This window comes from Nelumbo lutea, chromosome 8 (assembly GCF_056320005.1).
Source record: "Nelumbo lutea isolate HS-2025 chromosome 8, American lotus-T2T, whole genome shotgun sequence".
Taxonomy (NCBI): Eukaryota; Viridiplantae; Streptophyta; class Magnoliopsida; order Proteales; family Nelumbonaceae; genus Nelumbo; species Nelumbo lutea.
Window position 1 is genome coordinate 9768803 of NC_142691.1, and position 20830 is coordinate 9789632.

The following is a 20830-nucleotide window of genomic DNA, read 5'->3' on the forward strand; positions in this document are numbered from 1 at the left end:
ATAACGGATAAGGGCAATTTTAGGTCCTTAATATCAATAAAAGTAATATTTAAAAAAAATCAAAAACAAATTAACTTTTTTAAAATAATATCAATTAAAGCCAAAAACACTGTTCATCTTCTTCCTCTTGCAATCCATTCATCAGTGCCGCTATCCACGGTCTCTACCTATCTCCACCCACCTTTGCATCCACCTCTAATGACATTGCCAGAGGTGGCTAGAGGTAGAGGTGGCAGCAGCGCTGGTGGTCATTCCTTTACTCAACACTACCAACGCTGCCGAAGGCGGAGGTAGAGGTGGGCGGAGGTGGCGGCATTGGGCAAAGGAATGACCACCAACATTGCCACCGCCTCTGCCTCCACCCACCTCTCGCAACGTTGCCGGAGGCAGAGGTGACGGCATTGGGCAAAGGAATGACCACTAGCACTGCCACCGCCTCTACCTCCACCCACCTCCGGCAACGTTACCAGAGGCAGAGGTGGCGGCGTTAGGCAGAGGAATGACCACCAACGCCACCACCACCCACCTCCAACAACATTTATGGAGGCGGAGGTGGGTAGAGATAGACGGAGGCGTTGCTAGAAACGGTAGCGAGCGGCGACGAACGACGGCATTGATGAATGGATTGAAAGAGGAAGAAGATTAACAATGTTTTTGCCCTAAATTGATATTATTTTTAAAAAGTTTACCTATTTTTTAAATTTTAAAAAATATTACTTTTATTGATATTAGAGCACTAAAGTTGCCCTTATATCTTATAATCCCAAAAAACTTATCTCAACAGCATAGATCGTCGGTTGATAGCCAAAGTTTTTCCGTCTTTATATCCTTTTGGTGTAAAGATACTCTTTTGCCCCACACCCCATGGTAGCGCAGTTCGGATTCAGTGCGTTTGAACTCGAACCCTTCTCCCCCAACCATTAACGGGAAGACAAAACCTTCCTCACGGATGTGGCTTTGGATTTGCAAGACAAATCCTTACATTCTCAATACAAACGCAACTCAAGCCTTGCTCCTCCAACCATTAATGGGAAGACAAACCCGGTTTTGACTTTGGATTTGTAAGGCACAAAACGTCTTCTTCTTCCTCCATACTAAGCTTCTGAAAGTAAAAACAATAGCTCCAATTCTCCAAAGATATCTTTTCAAGAAAAATATATTCAAGCAGTCACGCTGTCACGCACAGGATTTTCTTTCATAGGCTCTCAAAATTTTCTATTTTTTCAAAGGATTCTTGGGTTTCAGATTTTAATACGAAAAAGTGGTATTAGGGATTTTCGGACAGAAATCAGTTTCATAAACTTGATGGATGTTGAGTAGGTTGACAACTTGCCAAAATGAGTTAGAGTTAGGATCTTCAGTCTTACAAAGGATTCTTAGACACAAATCAGCGGGTTCATTAGCTTTTCGGTTCTCAGTTTCTGCCTTCTATATTTTGGTGTTTCATTCACCTTTGAACACTTCGATGTTTGAAACTTTCCATTAATACCATTGCTGTCGCCGCTAAAATCTATAGTTATCGTTTAATTGCAGTTTGAACACCATTGATAAGGGTTGTTGTTGTTACTGGTTGGGGGGAGAAGGTTTGAGTCACAGGGCTTTGCAAAGACTGCTCTGCAACTTTTTTTATATCTTTTATCAATTTTTATTTAAGCTCCACCCGGTTGTAATTGATGGCCAGTTGAGTTAAGCATGAAATGATGTCAAACTTTTAGTGGACTGGAAGAGAAAATTCGAACTAAATCCCTTCGAGTACAAATGCATTGAATCCGAACTGATGGTAGCGTGTGATCCGGAAGAACTTCTCAAAAGCAGTGTAGGCTGATGGCCTACAAACAGCCAAAGGTTTTGCAGGGAAAGCTGAGACAACAGATTAATAAGTCGTGTGGAGAGATAATGAAGGGTAAAGCAAAGACCCATCGGCAACACAACATTTGATGTCACGGACCCGGTGAAAGAAGACTCCAAGCTTGTGAAGTCTCAGAGTCTGATATATCATCCACAAAAACTGATCGTTCATACATAATATTGGAGAGTAGAACTAGAGAGAAAATAAAATCATATATAGTAGGAAAGGAACCTCTCCTACCGCAAACAATGGAAATCAAGATATCAGAAGTAGCCAATGAATTCAATAGTCAGGCATTAAATTGAACCATGTATTCCATACCAGAGCCAAACAGCCACAACATCAACTGAAGTGCCAAACATCAACTGAAGAGCTAGAACTAAGCTAAAGGCCAAGGGCAATTAAGTAATCGACAAACAGGAGTTACAGGAGGATGGAGTCATGGAGACTGTAACTAGTGACGCTTACGATGGATATGTCTACCGCCCAGAGACAGTAAATGATTCAAAGCTTGCTTGGAGGAGTCATCGCCGGACTCAATTTGGTTAAAACCGTCCACTGCTTGGCGGAAACAACCAACTCTCCATTATCTTTCCTTCTGATTTCCACCGTCACTGATACAAACTTCCCTTGATTTCCTACCACCTTGGCTTCAATCTCCACTTCCTCCTGAAATAAGCAATTCGTCAATTTCGTCAAATGGGATGAACAAAAGAAGAAACACCTTATCCCTTTTCTTTTTCAATAATTAAATACTGACGTTGATCTTAACCGTTGAAAAGTAGGATATATTAAAATCAACGGTGACGTTGATGGTCCCCGTCACAGACGTTGTAGCCGCGGCTGCAACAATATCGATCAGAGATGCCACCGCTCCTGCATGCCAATTTCCATTTACATCCTATAGAGAAAGAGAAATCAGTTGATGGATTTAAGAAAGGGGAAATTTATAAAATACCAATCAAAAATCGCAGAACAAATGACGAACAGATAGGTGTCTGGGCAGGATGAAGTTGCATCGAATCAATCCCTTCTTGATTAGGACGATCTCGAGGCCCTGACGAGAGTGGCGATCGATCTCATGACACCATTCTCCACCTCGAAGCCTTTCTGTAGCTACCTGCAGAAAACCACCGTCTTTCTCCATATTCTCTCTCTTTCTCTCCCTTTCAATCACAGACACGACGCAGAAATATTAGTAAGAGGACCAAAGTTCGAAGGGCTCTGTTTGCAGGAAAAATCTACGATGCCGGAAACACATGATTCCGGTGGTTTGCAAGGAATAGAAAAAGGGAAAAAAGAAAACGTGGGTGGAACTGGAATGATGTTCATACACGAACACATTGATCTCGCACAGTCGCATTAATAACCTCTCCCACTGTCTCTGGTCAGCCCCCTCTGGTTCGAATTGGGATATGCTCCAGCGCTCCTCGCACCGACCACACATTCACATCCCACCGTTTACTGGGATCTGGGAGCTTCTTTATGTGCGGCCAATACTACTGTGAGGTCGTTGTCAGGAGCGGATCCGGACTCCTCTAGTGTGCTTTCACCTAGCCCAATAACGTAGCAGCAGGTTTTCCCTTCTGGCCACTTTCTTTTATGAAACTACTTTCTACGCTTTTGTCATTTAGGTGGTGTTTGGAGTCCTGATATTTCGGTCCCATTTTTGCTCCTTGAAAGTGTGAGAGGCAATTTGGCTTCAAATATGTTTATTTTAGGGAAAGAAAATAGTTAAACTTACCCTCAACGTGATTGATTGAGATATGGATTTATGGTGCAATATACAGTAGTTAATACTAGTGAATGCAATTTAATTTAGACTTGAGAGGGTTTTATTTATGATGTTGAAATGAAAAAATTATTAAAAATGCATAAATTTTATAAAAAATGGGTTTTTATTGTTCAATCCATCTTAACAAATCTTAACTTTAATGTATAATTGGGGTATGTGCCAGCTTGGAATTGATGCCAATACACATAGGCCTGTAAATGGATCGAATACGAATTGAATCATGTTAGATTTGAATTCAAAATTGATTATAAAGAATAATATTTGAATTCAATTCGATATCTGACAGATATCGAATATTTCAATTTGAATTCGAAGTCAATTATTAAATCGAATATTCAATTCGATTCGAATTCGATCAATTACTTAATGCAACTAAAGTCTGAAGCAATAGAAGATCTTTTCACCCCTTCTCATGGTGGAAATTTGTAGTTAATTTAATTAAGACAAGGATTAAAATGAGAATCTGTAATCTATGAAAATCAATATACCTTGAGAAAAGAGGTAGGAGATTGACGGCGATAGTCGTGGATTCCCAGTGGTGCGATTGCGATGGTAGTGAGCAGTGTTGGCCAGTGGTGTTTGACTGTTGCAGTACAATGGCCGGTGATGCTGGACTATTGTAGCACAATGGTCGGTGATGTTGGACGGTTGAAGGCCTTGAGGCATTGAGCAGCGGCGAAGGAAACGGTAGTGGCTAGTGACTGGTGCTTGACCGCTATCATTGACGCTGCCATCGGTGATAGTGGTTGCTTGGGCAACGGCGATATTGAGTCACTAAGAGAAGAGAGATAGAGGAAAAATGAGGGGAGACTAGATGAGAGACGACTAGACAGAACAGCGGAGAATGAAGGGTGGTGACCGGTGATGGTGGTTGCCCGGGCGGCGTCCAACGACGGCGAAAGGAGGGATGGAAGGTTAAGAATTTAGTGTTAGGGTTTGAAACTTGAAAGATGGAGAATGGAGATTGGAGAGAGGTAAGGTTCGAAAGTCAAAACTTGATTTCGAACTCATTTCTCATTTAGTCATTTTCTCAATGATTTTTTCTTTTTTTAACCTTTTTTTAGTTATATATATTTGGGAAAATTCCTGATTAGTACCTTGTACTTTGGGCCTAGTGCCACTTTGGTCCCCGAACATTAAAATGCGACAATTCAGTACCCGAACTTTTAAAACGTGTCAGTCCAGTACCTGCCATTAATCAACTGTTAATCAACCGTTAAATGGCATTTGGAAAAGGCACAAATTCCCTTCAAGTGTCATCTAATTTTTTTTATCAACCATCCAAACATTGACAAAATATTAACAGTCCCAAATCCGTGCCTTTTCTATTTAAGAATGTTGACAAAAAGTTAATAGACCCCAACTTTCTTGAATAGAAGAGGTAAGAATTTGGGATTGTTAATTAACAGTTGATTAACAACAGGTACTGGATTGACACGTTTTGAAAGTTTAGGTATTGTATCATCGCATTTTAAAGCTCGGGGACTAAAGTGGCACAAGGCCCAAAGTACAGGGTACTAATTGGGAATATATATATATAGGGAAAATTCCCAATTAGTACCTGGTACTTTGGGCCTAATGCCATTTTATCGGATTGAATCAATGTATATCCGAATTCAATCGAATATCCGATTCGAATTATCCAAATTCGATTCAATTATGCCGAATCTCGGATTTGAATTCGGATTTTTGAATACTGTTTATAGGCCTAAATACACATGCAAGTATTAGTGTTATCGGTGGTGGTATTTCAAATTTTTAATTGTTGTAAGTCTGCATTTAGAGTTCTAAGGTGGAGTACAGTATAGTTTTTACTATAAAAAATCATTTAGCACTTCTCTAATACTATATACTCATCATATTAAATAAAATAATAATAAATAAGAATTATTGTTATGTACTAAAAATATAAAAAAATTGTAAAAAAATTCAGATACAAATTATTACTAGCATAATGAATGGACATTTTGAAAAGACAAAAAACTAAGGTCATGTTTGGATATATTTTTATAAAGAACTTTCATACTTTTGAAAGTAAGTATGAAAGGTACCATATAATTTTTGTATTGTATATTTTATTTTGTACTTTCATAAAAAAAACTTAGAAGCACAAAATCGGCTTTTTATACTCCAATAAAACTCAAAAACCCTACCTCTGCTCACTACTACTGGGGAGATGTTCCCAATGTGCAGGTCGATGCTCGTGCTTTTGGAGTTTGTGCAGTCTTTTTTTGGCAAGAGTTCCCGTCACTCCTCAAGCTCAAATTTTCTTGAGATAGGATTAGCGGAATTCAATAACTGTTCACCAAGCTATGATACCAATAATAACATTGAACATGAGTCATAAAATACATGGGGCCTATAATCATTCAACTTCTCAGTGTAGGCACTATGTATTTTATCAATAGCATGGGGCATTGTTATTGGTCTCACAGCCTATTACACAGCAAAAGCGTTCAACTAACCCGAATTCCATTTTCCTTGATTCCACAATTAGAGGGATGGTCAACTTGATTTTGTTTCAAACAAGAGAACAGAAAAGAAGAAAAGGATCTGATTTGAGTATGAGTCTACATCTTAAGCAAGGTAACACATGAAATGGTATGGTAGGATTGACTTTTCTTATATTCCATCATATTTAATGATTTGGTACTCTAACAGGGGTGCTTTTAAGACATTTTACAAAACAGAGAGGGAGATTTAAGTATTTTGTTAGATATCTTAGGGGAGATTTAAGTAAGGGGTCATTTGGCAGTCTTTTTTGTAATATTTTTGAAAGTTCTGACATTCAAAAGATGAAGTGAGTTTTTGCATTAAGATCTTAATAATTTGAAGACTATTTGATTAAAGCATGTTTTTCTGCATAAAAACAAGTTGAAAAAAAGGCAAAAAGGTATATTTGAAACTTCTTAAAAGTAGTTTGAAATGGGCTTCTAACATTTTTGGGGTTGTGGCTTTCGGCGGCTAAATTTTTTTCCAACCAAATAGGTAAAGACCAAAACATGGGTTGGTGGGCTTCTAAAAAACCGACAGCCCACCCGAAAAGACATGCCAAATGGGGTCTAAATTTCCTCTATTTTTTTTTGCATGTGATATGCATTCCCACAATTTTGGATGGGAAAATCACAAATGGACTAAACAAGAAGCCTGGATTCACAGTCCACAAAATGCTATATACATGCTACCTACGAGACACTACAACTGCACATCAGGAAAATCTCCCATGAATGACAACACACAAGTACGTAAGGTGTTCTTAATATGTAACGGTAGTGTCTTGTTAGAAGATCTCAGCTCCCATGCAAGAAGGAATCTTTTCCCAAACCCCAACGAAGGCAAGATTTGATCTCAAGTCTCTATTACAACCAGATAGGGCTCTTACTAGAAAACAAGCTCGCACCTTCCTAGGCATTTCCATTCCATTTATCCTGTATGGCATCTAATGGTGCCTACATGTTTGAAAATACAATGAACTACTTTGCAGTTTCTTTCTTATCTCCATCCATTTCAAAGCTGTCACCAACGCACCATTGGATCAGAGAAACTGAAAAATCTTAGCTCAACATGTATCAGCATTGGCCGGGCTATTTGATAGTGGGGTTACTAGTGAAAATGATGGAGTCTTTGAAGCTAGTGGGGTTGCTAAAAGTTTAAGGACCCGTTTGATTTTTGAATTTTAAGAGGGGAGAAAATTTGTCCACAGAAACTTTAATTTTTTCTGGGTATTATTTATGTAGGTAAGTGATATCCATTTTCCATATGGATAAATAATTTTTTCATCTTGAGGAAAAATTGTCAATACTTAGATGTGACAAAATTGCAATTCAATAGTGATGAAGGAAGATTTGGCCCGACCTCGTAATCACTCAACACGTGGCAAAGGCAACAGCTTGGCACAACAGCACGCCCGAGGCGCGAGCTCCGAAAGGAGGAACCAGCGGTCCAAACTCCCTACAAGGAGCCCGAACTCCCCGCAAGGAGCCCAAGCTCTCCCTTAGGCCTCAAGCCTTACAAACACAAAGGGCAATAATCCAAACTGGCCTGCCCCATGACAGTTCGGGACACACCTCTATCCGAACTCAAGACCACCTTGCTCACCACTCTAGCACTTTGCCTCCAGGACACCGAACTGAACAACCGTACCATGCCTGACACTGAGGAAATCCGTATCCAAGGGCGGCGCACCTGACTGACTTGGAATCTGACGCTTGACAGCCGCACTTCAATGGCCACTTGCCACCGCCACCTGCCACCGCCATCTCCAATTACAGAGACGACTCCGACAAAGAGAGCAATGGCGGTTCTACCCCAGTAGAGGCGATGACACCCGAACTGATAGGAGCGCAGAGATAATCATGTCCGACCTGACAGAAGCTTAGGAGTGAGTGCGCGAAATGGTTATAAAAGGCTCCCTACTCCCCAAGAACAAAGTATATGAAACTTTTCGCCATCTGGTTTTATCTTGCCTTTGAGAGAATACTAACTTGAGCTTCGGAGCAATTTCACCGGGTTCTTCCCCGGAGATTCCTCATCTTCTCCGTTTCAAGTTCCCTGTTGCTCCAGTCAGAGGCAAGGTCATTGACAGATAGGACCGACCGGATTGCACACCATCAAATAGTATCTTTTTAATGGCTAAAACAGTCATTATCTTATTATTTGGGAAATAAAAAGAACATGAATAAATACATTTACCATTAAATTTTGGAAAAGCAAATGGGGCCTAAAATTAGTGAGAAAAGCACTTTTCCGGTAAGCTCATTTTGTAGGCATTTGATAACCGTAGAGGGATGACTATTGTATCAGCTCCGATGGATCCATGAGATCTTCCGGGAGGGAGAGAGGTATTGGCAGCATTATCAGAGACTGTAATGGGACTCCCAATCGTGCTCTGGCTGCCTCTATAATTAACTCCGATGTCTTGACTATGGAGCTGGAAGCTATCAGGCATGGCCTCATCTTGGCTATAGAGCGTCTCCTCCGCCGCATTATTATTCAATCTGATTCTCAGCTTGCTATTAAGAGATCTTAAGGAAGGATACCGTGGCGCCTTGGAAATTCGGTGACTTAGAGTATCTTTTGTGCATATCTACAGACTACAGAGAGAGGAACAGAGATGCAGATTTTTTTTTGTCCAATTTCTTAATTGGTGTAAATGAAGTAGTCTTGCATCCTTTGTTTTTCTCGGTTGAGCTGTCTTGTTTAGTTTGGGAGGACGCTCATGGGCTCCGGGTTCTCCGTTTGTAATTTTGTGTTTATTAAACAATTTTCTCAGCTTATTTCTTCCAAAAAAAAAAACGGGTAAGAAAAAAGCTACCAGCTCTCCAATGTTCTTCTTTATAACCTCCACGAGAGTTGATGAAAGCTTCCCTTTCTATCTCAGTACATTAGCTTCAGTCTCCACTTCTTCCTAAAATCAATGAGCTAATAAAAGAGCAGTAACTAATTTTCTTAGCTTTTAGTAATCCCAGTTCGCAGAGAGCTTCCAATGTTCACAAGGAAAATTAAACTAACTTCGATCTTAAACTAGTTTCCATTTCTATCCTATGCAGATGCAGATGAGAGAATCAGAGGGACGGAGGCAAAATTCGTTTCATTAATGGGGAGAGAGCATCGTTGACCTGTTGAATCAATTGTAAAAGGTTCAATGGTACATTCGTTGTACAGAAATTGAGGGATAAGTGGTAGAAAGCATTTGTTTACCTGTTTTAACCCATTATTGCATTTAACTTCTAGGGAGTATCATAATCTATCGACTCATTTTGAGTTTACCATTGGCCTCATTCTTTCTCATTTCATTATTCTGAGTGTACCTGTTTCCGTTGATCATTCAGTTTTTTTTAGGAATCAATGGATAGCTCTCTTGGAGTATTTCTTGTATTAATTACTGTCTGTTGTTGTTTTTTAAGTGAAGAGTACAATATTATTTCACTACAAGAAAAATGACCTTTGGCAACAGGCACTTCATTATAATTGCAAATGGTTGTTGCCAAAAGATAAACATCAACAATAATTGACCAATGCAATTGCTAAATCAAGTGAATTGGCAACAAAGGCTACCTAATTGTTGCTCATTTTATCTACAATTGTTGGTAAAGCAATGAATTAGAAACAAAGCTTACCACTGTTAGCTTATTGAATATCCAATTGTAATTAAATCAATGACTTGGAAAATAACGTGAAGCACCTGTTGTGAATCTTTAGCAACAATCATTGAAAATAGTAGGTACAAATATATTTAATACATCAACAAATGGAATAAAGAACAAAAATTCATTTTAATGAGTCAAGCTTGGATAAACCCAAAGGATTAGTTACATTTGCAATTTGCCCATTAGTTACATTTGCAATTTGCCCAGAGATGACATTGGCGCCCCAGAGTGTGTCCCATGAGCGCCCCTAGCACATCCAAACTGTACATTTGCAATGCTCGCCAGATGTGCATGTGGGACGCAGTATGGATGTGTTTGGTTTGAAAGAAAAAGTGAGGATAGGAAGGGGAAGGTAGGAAATCCGGAAACCTATAAACATAACCTATGTGAATTCATTTGCTGAAGCCTGAAAGTTGGATAATTCTGCAATCCTGTTTGGTTGTATATGGTAATTAAGGGGGTGTTCTACAACATAAATTGTTTTTTCTTGTTGCCTACTCCAAAACCAATTCAAAGGCATCTGGTTTGAAAATAGATTATTTCTCAAAACAAAAAATACAAAAAAAAAAACATGTTTTTCGTTGTGTGTGTGTGTGTGTTTTTTTTTTTTTCAAAACTAAAATCAGGACCATGTTCTCGAATTTCTGGTTTCGAAAATATGTTTTTATCCAATTATTTAATATCGTGTTTCATAAATCATATAATTCCTATATTAGAAAATTTGTTTCTGTTTTAAAAACTATAAACATGTATCGTCTTTTATCAGAAAACCAGCTTGTTTTTCCCTTTAAAAACAAAAACAGAACTCCGAAACATGTTTTTGTTTTTTTTTCTTTTTTTTTCTGATGCAGCAATTCCAAAAATAAATAAAAACATTAATGTTGTAAGACATTCAATGATTTGTTTCCTCGGAAGGAGTAGCTTCTCACATTGCTTCTCTGCCAGGAGTGCCACTAACTTCTATCTTGCTATTCTAAAAAGAAACGTAAAGAAAAAGAAAAAGAATATGAGCTAAGTGCTTATGTTTTTGTAGCAATTTGAGACTACCTGATCTTGATAATCAGCCTTTTGTCAGCAGAGAGTATCTGGTTCAAAGGCGCCTTGCCGCCTTGGAGTTCTCTCCTTGGGACATAAATCTTATAGCTATATGGCTTCAATCCTCCGGTATACAGTAGAAGGTTATAGAATTCTCAGCATACAAGATCGTGCACAACTTCATATAGATGTTAGAAAGATTCAAATAAGCAAATTTTCATCTTCAATTTTCAGTTCAAATTTCTCAGAAGAACAAATATTAAGACAGACAAATGGGAGTGTTTTATTCCCTGAATATATGTATTTTCAGGAACGACATATATGACCAAAGGTTGCAAATCCGGAATATCAACAAAACGAGACGTGTAAAGCCCATCACAACTCCACTATGAGGTAAGACAACTGGGTTCTATAGTTTAGTTCAGAGCAGGACTCAGAGCTTACTTGATTTGATATCAGCAGACGTCATCCATAGCTTAGCTGAAGCGACCAGCTCTCCGTTGTCTTTCCTTCTAACCTCCACCAACGCTGATGAAAGCTTCGTCGCTTTGTGTCCCAGCAATTTCTCTTCAATCTCCACTTCTTCCTAAACCAGTAAACTCGTAAAACAACTGAAACCAATCTTAGCTTTTAATAAACACAAACAGCTTCCAAAGCTTGCAAAGAAAACTAACATCGATCTTAACAGTAGAGAAGTAGAATACGCTGAAATCGACGGTGACCACTTTAACATCCCTATCTGAAAAAGATACTTTAATAACTGCAACTCCGACGAGGTCGATTAGGGTTGCTATTGCTCCCGCTTGCCAATTGCCATTTTTATCCTATGCAGATGAGAGAGAGAGAGAGAGAGAGAGAGAGAGAGAGAGAGAGAGATTTCATCATTTTCCTTCATCGGAATTCAGAAGAAAATATATAATTAAGAAAGAAGCGGTATAATAAGATGAACGATTAATTGATTGGTGAAAGTGGAGGTATTAGTGGGAAGATAGATGAGAGAGGACTTACACACAAATGATTCGGTACAGTGAAGTAGCCAAGGATAAAACCCTTCTGGGCCCGTACAATCTGGAGGGCCTTAACTGATAATTTATCGATCTCAGATCGACCCTGTGACAGACCTTCAAACCAGTCCCTGGCTTTCTGTAAAGGATCTTCCTTGATCGTCTACTTCTGTCTCTGACTTTCTTCTCGTGCCAAAAGGGAAGCCATCCATGAGCGTGGCTGTGGAAAAAAAATTTTAAAAAGAACAAGTTGACTACACTCCACCTCAGAAAACGAAATAAAGAATCGGAAAAACAAGTCGTAATGGCGTCCACTTGACTTGAATCGTAAATAAAGAAAGGCCTTGCCTTCAAAAATAAAATAAGTCGAGCGTGATTCGTAGGTTTAATGTACGGTCGGGTAGGTGTGATGCCAATTCACTTTATAGTCCTAAATCCGTACTTTTTTCGGAATAAAGAAAGGCTTTACAAAACCCCCGCTATGGTACTATTGTGTCAGTGACACGAATGCATTAAATCACTAAAATATTCATCTAAACTTCCTCTTTTTATTTTCTCATCCCTTTATCTTTATCTCAGGGGTTTTTATTGTTCAGTACTTATTTATCTTAAACCTTAATTGATTAAAAATACCTTCATTTTCTTTCAAATAAAACCAGTTAAAATTATAAGAATCATTTCAATAATACAAGAAAATAAGTATTTTTAAGGATTAAATACTTGGGAGAATGAATTATCATTCCAGGTCAGAAATTTTTAGCCCCACCTTAGAGGGAGATGAATCCTGCCAAGGATTGATGCTAAATTCTTGGACAGGATGCAGTTTATAGGGCGGTTATTAATAGATTACAGGGGTTATAATTTCATAATTCTGCATTGAGCTGCAATGTATTTAACCCTAAATATTTAAAGTATTCCTTTAATTTAACAAATGACAAAAACTTACCCTTCTGTTAAGAAATGACCCTTAAGTTTTTTGACTATAGACAAAAAACCTGATTGATTTTGCCTTTCATTATTCTTTAAATTTTCAAAATAAACTTTAACAACAATTCCTCTTTTTTTTTTTTTCCAAATCTCCTACAACTCTCCTTGCAAGGTTGCAGTTGTTAGACATTAAAACTATGAAGATGATATTGAGATTGAGAACTCCGACAATTTTTTTTAGTATAAGAGAACTCCGACGATTGAATTATCGAAATATAGAAAATAAAAAGGTAGTATATCCAAGCAAGTCCTAATTAAATATTTTTTTTTCTTAAACAATTCTCGGTTAACACGAGAGAGATATGGGAACCATTTGAACCGAATAGAAAGGATTTTCAGAACATACATCGAGAAATTAATTGGAAGTGACCCTATTGTTTGTAGCAGGAAATAAAATTGAGAGAATGGAATTTCTCCAATACAATGATTTTCAACGCATGGTTAGAAACATTCAATAGAGACCAATATGAGTAACAGTAGAATTAACAACACAAATTAAAAGAAATTACCCGACAAGAAATTATGGCCAGAAATTAGTGCTTTCAATAACTCTAGATGAGTGGGTTAGACTTAGTTGATGATGAAGACGAAAATTAGTGAGCGGATTTCAAAGATACTTACTACTCATCATGCTAATTGCTTAGATTTGATTATAGGAGCACGAATTGGAGACAAAATGCCTGAATCACTGGTGAAGGAAGAGGAGATGAAAGATGTAAAAGGAAAACATACCACGTTTAAAAATCACTGAAGTCCATGTTCCATGTCTAAAAAGGCCGAGCCTGGCAAAAAGAAACTTTGGGGTACCAAAACCCGTTGTTGGTTGCTTGTAAGTGGCATGGGAAAGAATAACAAAAATTCATCCAAGGTTCAAAAAATCGTTATGGATTGGCCCGTATCGACCCATTCATATCGTATCAAGTCCTTTCTAACACGCACCTACAGGGATTGTATTGGGTCAGGGCCTAGTTCAGAGGGTAGCCGAGGCTTAAACTGGCCCCTCTGAACCAAAATCGAAAACAGTAAGTGGAAGTTAAAAAAAAAAGGTTTATACTGGCCGATACACCCTATTGGCGTATCAGCCAGTATCGATACTTTAAACCTTGCACTCATCTATGACGAAGATGACAAATGATAAGCAGATCTTCTTGTGGGGCCCTCTTTCCTTAAACTCTCTTAAAGTTCTTCCATGTTCTTATCGATTGGGCTTTGTTTTGAAATTTTAAGAAATAATGAAGGGCAAATTCAACATTTCACTTTTTTCCATCAATATTTAATGGTGATGTCCATTGTTAAAAAATTTAAGAGTACTTTAAGTAATTTTTCAAACAATAAAGTAAGTTTTTGTCCATTTGCTAAACCATAGGAGCAAGGTCTAAAGTATCGACACGTATCGGCCCGTATCGACCGATACATGTCATTCCGGGACCCCTCCGATATGCCCCTACAATGGGTGTATCGGAGGTCTGACCGGTTCAAGGGGTAGAGGAGACCTAAACCGGCCCCTCTGAACCGGTTACGAAAAACAAAAATAAAAAAATGGCTTAAAATGTGTATCGATTTGCCCAATACGCCGCCTATCGATGTATCGATATTTTGAACCCTGCATAGGAGTACTTTAAGTATTTAATCCCTTTTTTTAATTTGTGTTTCATTTCATTGACATGTTTATCTGTCTTTATCTTAATATATAAAAATTATCCACTCCTTTCTCCAATAAATCAAGAAAAACCAAATGAAACCTTAAATTTATGTCTATCATAAATAAACTTCCTACCATTTTGTCTGAATATTGAATCCATCAAAAATTTTGCAAGAATCTATTAGAGCAACTAAGAGGATTTCATTATTATTATATTTAGAAAACTAATCAAATCATAATTGATGTAACCATTCTTGGTCACGTATCAATTTTTTGGCTAAGTACCTCGTCAGTGACGTCTGCTCCCAAGCGGTCTGTGACTCAGAGGCTGAAGTGGAGCTCCCTAGTGGCGAGCTATCCGGTGGCAAGATACCTAGTGGCGAACTACCTGGTGGCGAGCTGCCTGGTGGCAAACTGCCTTTTGGTGAGCTACCTAGTGGCGAGCTACCTGGTGCCGAGCTGCCTGTGAGGTGCTGGGCAGGTGCCGAACTGACTAGGTGTCGGTCAGGTGCCGAACTGACCAAGTGTCGAGCTGGGCAGGTTAGGTGACGAGCTTCCTTGCTCTTTAGAGTCCTACAAGGAACCAAATGTCAGAGGACCCGGGGTGGCTAACCCAGCGAGGTCACTCTAATGCTTAAGTCAATATTCTCATAGTAGACTGCGAGCTAAAAATCATAAAGTATGAGAGCTAGAATATGCTTATTTGCATACTTGCTCTCTTGCTCTCTCCATGTCATTAGGGTTGGTGCCTTTATATAGGCATTGTTTGGCGTGGTCGTCTAAGTGGTTCGAGATTCCTGGAGGCAACCGCCATGCAGGTTGACCATCCTTTGGAACGTTCGATACGTGGGCCAACTTCCAAGGATCGTGGAAGTGTTGGGATATGCATGCCAAATTCGTCAGCGAGCACGTCTTGTAAGTCGCCAAGTCGATGCTTGGGCCAAATTGTCAGCTCGTGCTTGTGCCAGGTCGGGTCAATGCCAGGCCGCGCTTGTGCCAGCTCGTGCATGTGCCAGGTCGCGCTTGTGCCAGATTGTGCCTATGCCAGCTCGCGCTTGTGCCAACTCGTGCTTATGCCCGCTCGCGCCTGTGCCAAGTCGTGCCTATGCCAGGTCATGCCTGTGCCAGGTCGCACCTGTGCCAGGTTGTGCCTGTGCCAAGTCGTGCTTGTGCTAGGTCATGCATGTGCCAGCTCATGCCTATGCCAGGTCATGCCTGTGCCAGCTCGTGCCCGTGCCAAGTCGTGCCTGTGATAGGTCGCACCTGTGCCAGCTCGTGCCTGTGCTAGGACGTGCCTGGCCCAGCCCGTGCCTATGCCAGGCTGCCAGGTAAGACACCATCAACTTGGCTAAGGCAAGTTGTTGCCAAAGTGGTTTCGGGTGTCACCTAGTTGTTCTGAGGTGCCATGTGTCACAATATCATTGGAGGGCCAAATCCGCCCTCATCATTTGCCCCCCCACTACTGAGCCGAAAGTAACTCGGCGAAGGGAGTAGATTTCTCCTTTTGGCCCAGAATGAATAATTCGATCAGCTCATAAGCGTCGATTCAATTCCTTAGGCTCTGGGAGCGACTCGTAGTCCACTCCTTGATTTTGCCCATGCCGAAGAGGCGACTGGGTCTTATATGGTGAGGAGTTCTTCGCTAGTTCGGTATTTTGGCCCTTAGGCTCTGGGAGCGACTCGTATTCCACTCTCCTTGGTATTTGATTTTGCCCATGTCGAAGAGGCAACTGGGTCTTATGTGATATTTTAGCCCTTAGGCTCTGGGAGCGATTCGTAGTCCACTCTCCTTGACTTTGCCCATGTCGAAGAGGCAACTGGGTCTTGTGACGAGGAAGCCTCTTATCAATTCGTCAGTTCGTGCCTAGATAGCCCACTAGGTTGGTGCCCACGCTAGGTCAGCACATGTGCTAGGCTGCCAGGCCATGCCAAGCCACGCGCAGGCCGCACTGGGCCACACGCAGGTCACCAAGCCGCACGTAGGCCGCGCCAGGTCGCGGCTAGCCGCCAGGTGGGCGCCTTAGAGCTATGATTGTGTTGCATCAGCCTCGAAATGTCGGTCACCCACTCCTACAAGAAGCTACTAGGAGCTCGACCTTCGGGGGCAGCACTACTAACTTTGGGTCGCCAGCTCACACGGGAGCCTTGGAAGGCTCGACGAGTAAGATCGCCCATGTAGTCTGTTGGCCACCAACTCCCACAGAAGCCACGAAGAGCTCATCTTTATAGAGGGGACCTCACAAAGAGGACTGATGAGGTTTTATCTGAATTGAAAGTAAAGTTGGTAGAGCTGCTTAGTCTATTACCTCCCTACGTAGTCTTTGAGTTCATAAAAAATGGAAAGTATAGAGCGAGAGCTTTTGTTTGTAAACCGACGAGAATTTAGCTTTTTGCAACGATTCCCACAAAAGGCGCCAAATGATGTAACCGTTCCTGATCACGTATCAATTTTTTGGCTAAGTACCTCGTTAGTGACGTCTGCTCCCAAGTGGCCTATGACTCAGAGGCTGAAGTGGAGCTCCCTAGTGGCGAGCTGTCTAGTGGCGAGCTACCTAGTGGCGAACTGCCTAGTGGTGAGCTGCCTGGTCGAAAATTGCCTTGTTGTGAGCTACCTTGATGAGTTACTTGATGGTGAGTTACCTGGTGGCGAACTGCCTTGTGGTGAACTACCTAGTGGCGAGCTGTCGAGTGCCGAGCTGCCTAGTGGCAAGCTGCCTGGGAGGTGTCAAGCTGCCTATGAGGTGCCAGGCAGGTGCCGAGCTGGGCAGGTTAGTTGACGAACTTCCTTGCTCTTTAGAGTCCTGCAAGGAACCAAATGTCAGAGGACCCAGGGTGGCTAAACCGACGAGGTCGCTCTGATGCTTAAATCAGTACTCTCTTAGTAGACTGCGAGCTAAAAATCATAAAGTATGAGAGATAGAATATGCTTACTTTCTTGCTTGCTCTCTTGCTCTCCCCATGTCATTGGGGTTGGTGCCTTTATATAGGCATTGTTTGGCGTGGGCTTCACGCACCGTATCCAAGATTTCCGTGAGGTTGTCTAAGTGGCTCGAGATTCCCAGAGGCAACTGCCATGCACGTTGACCACCCTTTGGAATGTTCGATACGTGGGCCAACTTCCAAGGATCGTGGGAGTGTTGGGATATGAGTGCCGAATTCGTCGACAATGACGTCTTGTAAGTCGCCAGGTCGGTGCCTGGGCCAGGTTGCCAGCTCGTGCTTGTGCCAGGTCGCGCCTGTGCCAGGTCGCCAGGTGGGACACCATCAACTTGGCTAAGGCAAGTCGTTGCCAAAGTAGTTTTGGATGTCACCTAATTGTTCTGAGGTGTCATATGTCACAATATCATTAGAGGGCCAAATCCGTTCTCATCAATAATCACTCAAAGAAATAAGAAAAAGGGTAAATTTGAGAATTTAAAAAATTTAAAACAATCGAATAATAACTCCAAGTTAATCAATGTAATTCTAATAGAGGGGGTATTTTTTTGAGGGTAAATTATAAATTACCACCCGGGGACCCGGGGATAGGGACACTTAGACCTTTGTTAAACATTTCTAAATACCCAAGCTACCCTTTTCTTGATTTATTGGACTATTTTTCCTTTTCTCTTGAATAAATCCTTTAAGTATGTTGCTTTCTTTTTCATTTTCACATTCAAATGAACAAAGCATACATTAGTTTAGTTGTCAACACATTGTTAATGAACGTGAGATTAGTTGCTTTGTCATACCCGTTTTCATCGTTTTGAAATGACATTTTTTGACGTTACAAATCTTGAAAGAGAATTTTAGTAAACCAGCACCCTACGTTAATCCAATTAATGGGAAGGGCAAAGTTTTGAAATTTAAAATTACAAGGAGTCTTTGTCACAAATAAAAGTTTAAAGGCTAACTGTCAGGACAATAGGAGAAGTAGTTGAGGCATCAGGACAATAGAAATCCCCCTCAGCGTTAACCTTCCAAATGGATCATTTTAAATCTGGGATTGGCAGGCGAAGATATACAATTATGGACTCTTAGCTAGAAGTCATTGGATTTGAATCTTTCTTTCATCTCCGTATTCTAATATAACCTGCCAAATTGGGTAAGTCTAGCAGATTGAGATTTGGGACCACCTTTGATGCTTTAGTATGGCTTCCCTTGAATTAGTGGATTGTTCTAAGTGTCACTACAACATGGTTTTAATGACATGCTACAACGCGAAATCAAGAGGCTTCAATACATTGTTATGGCCTTACCTTGAATTAGATGAAGTATAGGCGTGTAAGCGAATCAAGCTGCTCGTCAACCATTTAAGCTTGATTCATTGAATACTCAAATCCAACTTTCAGATAATTGAGTTTGAGTCAAATTCAAGTAGCTCGAGTAGATAATTGAGTCGAGATTCGAGTTTTGTAATACTCCATTCAAGCGGTTTTGCTAGCCTAATCAAGTATTTAATAGACTATTAATGTTTATTAAATTTTTATTTACAATGCTCAAACTCCATTATCTTATTTAATATTTTATGATTAATTTTACATAGGATCGCCTTTTGCATTTTTATTCATTCTCTATCACTGCCCTTATTCTCTAAGCTAACATTGTTAACCTTCACTTCCCACTTAGCTTCTCCATCTCCCACAAGTGACCATCATACATCCCTCTCTCTCTTGAGTATGTTGAGCAGAGGTGTAACTTTTTCAGGTTAGGTTTGAAATTTTGTCAAATTTTCAATAAGCTCAATTTAAAATCTAAATTTAAAACTGTGTAAATTATTAACTCGGGCCAACCCGATTTATACCCCTATTGTTGAGTATCTCGTCCAGTTAGATAGCTTTTGAGTCTAGTCGAGCTCAAAAAATGCAGTTTATTGACTTAATTACACCCCTAAATAAATGAAATGACATTGGTAGGGCCTCAGCAATACATCTAATGCCATTCATGGTTTTGGCCCTGCATTAAAAACATGTCATAGCAAAAGTGAACTCTTTCTTGCGACCAATTATGGTAATTAGGGCTATTATCTTGAACAGCTTACAGTTTTTGTAAATTTTACTATACTATGCCTCCCTTTGATTTTATTATGAACGAAGATTGACAAATAGGAATAACGAATATTTAACATACTACCTCCCTTTGGTTTCGCTATGACCTTGCGATCACCATGGTTTTACTGATTTACAGTCAGCTCAATCCATCCTTAAATATTTTCTCTCTTCTTGGTTACTACTCCACACTCTTATCAGATTCAAACTCGCATGCTCCTTCTCTGCCATCGAAAAGAGACAGTTCTGCAAATCCACTACAAATTTCCATCTCGAGTCCCAGTTATCTCTTGTGGTTGATCCAGATCCCTGTGCTTAGCCTTAGAGCCAAGGTTGCAACTGCTGAAGTGTGATGTAAATGTTAGAAAATTTACCCATTGGCAGGACCCGGATTGTGGCTCATTATAGTGGCCATGATCCAGATTGAGCTGGACCGAATCCAATCACCTTAATTGGAGCTCATTTATGAGGGTATTGGACTTAAACAATTTTCTAATAAAACAGCCCCTAAATTGGATTTATGATATTCAATTTTGAACTTTAAATCTCCCATTTTACAATTAAGGAAGTTATGGGGCTGATTGATTGAAAGAAACTATGGGAATTGATTTCCCTATAATTAAGCAAGATCTTTGATAGGAAGATTGCCTAAGAGAATGACTAGAGAGAGGATCCATCTCCCCTAGGCGTGTGATCCCTCTTAACTTCTTCTCCTTCAAGCTCTGCTCTTAGTCTTTGGCTCTTCCTTGTAAGAGAAAAATAGAGTGTTTCCTATCAACACTGAATTAGAGAGAGAGAGAGATAATACAAGAGAGATCAAATCAACATTAAAAGGATATTACAGTTCTCGCGATTCACCGACTCTAATCGGTGTGTAGTTTTTTGGTGGTTCGATTGCATCAATCCGGAAGCAAGGAACGAGTGCTGATGGGGTCAGAATAGAACAAGAAAAAGGAGGTTTCGATCTCAACTACCATATGGCACAGCAGATGCTTATACAGAGGCTATAGCGACAGGAGGTAAAACTTTTTAACATACTGTTCATTTATTTGGTTGAACAAATCATGGTTTGCTACTAGTGGTATCAGAGCCGGTCCTCCAGATGGTTGAACCCCTCTAGTTAAAATCGTGGCTGCCATTAATTAATTAATTAATTAATTAATTTTTCTTGTGTACCTATGTAAATGGGTTTTGGTAATACCGGTAGTCTACAACTTGGTTTGAGTTTTGGGTTGCATTCTGCCCATTTTGTTAGATTTAAGAGAGTAGTTTATTTATTTATTTATTTTTGTTTTATTTAATATTGCTCTTTGATTCATTATTTAAATAAATAATGCCGATT

At 40.0% G+C, this 20830-nt stretch overlaps 1 protein-coding gene across 2 annotated transcripts; it reads right to left on the reverse strand.

The window, feature by feature from the left end:
* Positions 1–2119: 2119 nt before the first annotated feature.
* On the reverse strand, positions 2120–3423 carry LOC148842617 (uncharacterized). 2 transcript variants are annotated; one of them, XM_088959880.1, is made up of 3 exons: positions 2808–3423; positions 2610–2725; positions 2120–2518 (listed from the first exon to the last, which is right to left on the reverse strand). In XM_088959880.1, the coding sequence occupies exons 1-3, from the start codon at positions 2866–2868 to the stop codon at positions 2354–2356; spliced, it is 342 nt and encodes a 113-aa protein (XP_088816006.1). In that variant the 5' UTR covers positions 2869–3423; the 3' UTR covers positions 2120–2353. The 2 variants fall into 2 exon arrangements, with proteins under 2 accessions (XP_088816006.1, XP_088816004.1); XM_088959878.1 differs by having other exon boundaries at positions 2610–2750; positions 2838–3316.
* Between the last annotated feature and the right edge of the window lie 17407 nt (positions 3424–20830).

Coding starts and splice junctions, on each gene's coding strand:
- LOC148842617 (XM_088959878.1), bottom strand. CDS start 2,996: ATGGAGAAAGACGGTGGTTTTCTGCAGGTAGCTACAGAAAGGCTTCGA. Junction 2,751..2,837: donor TCCTGCCCAGACACCTATCT/GTTCGTCATTTG, acceptor CTTTCTCTATAG/GATGTAAATGGAAATTGGCA. Junction 2,519..2,609: donor TTTCAACGGTTAAGATCAAC/GTCAGTATTTAA, acceptor TGCTTATTTCAG/GAGGAAGTGGAGATTGAAGC.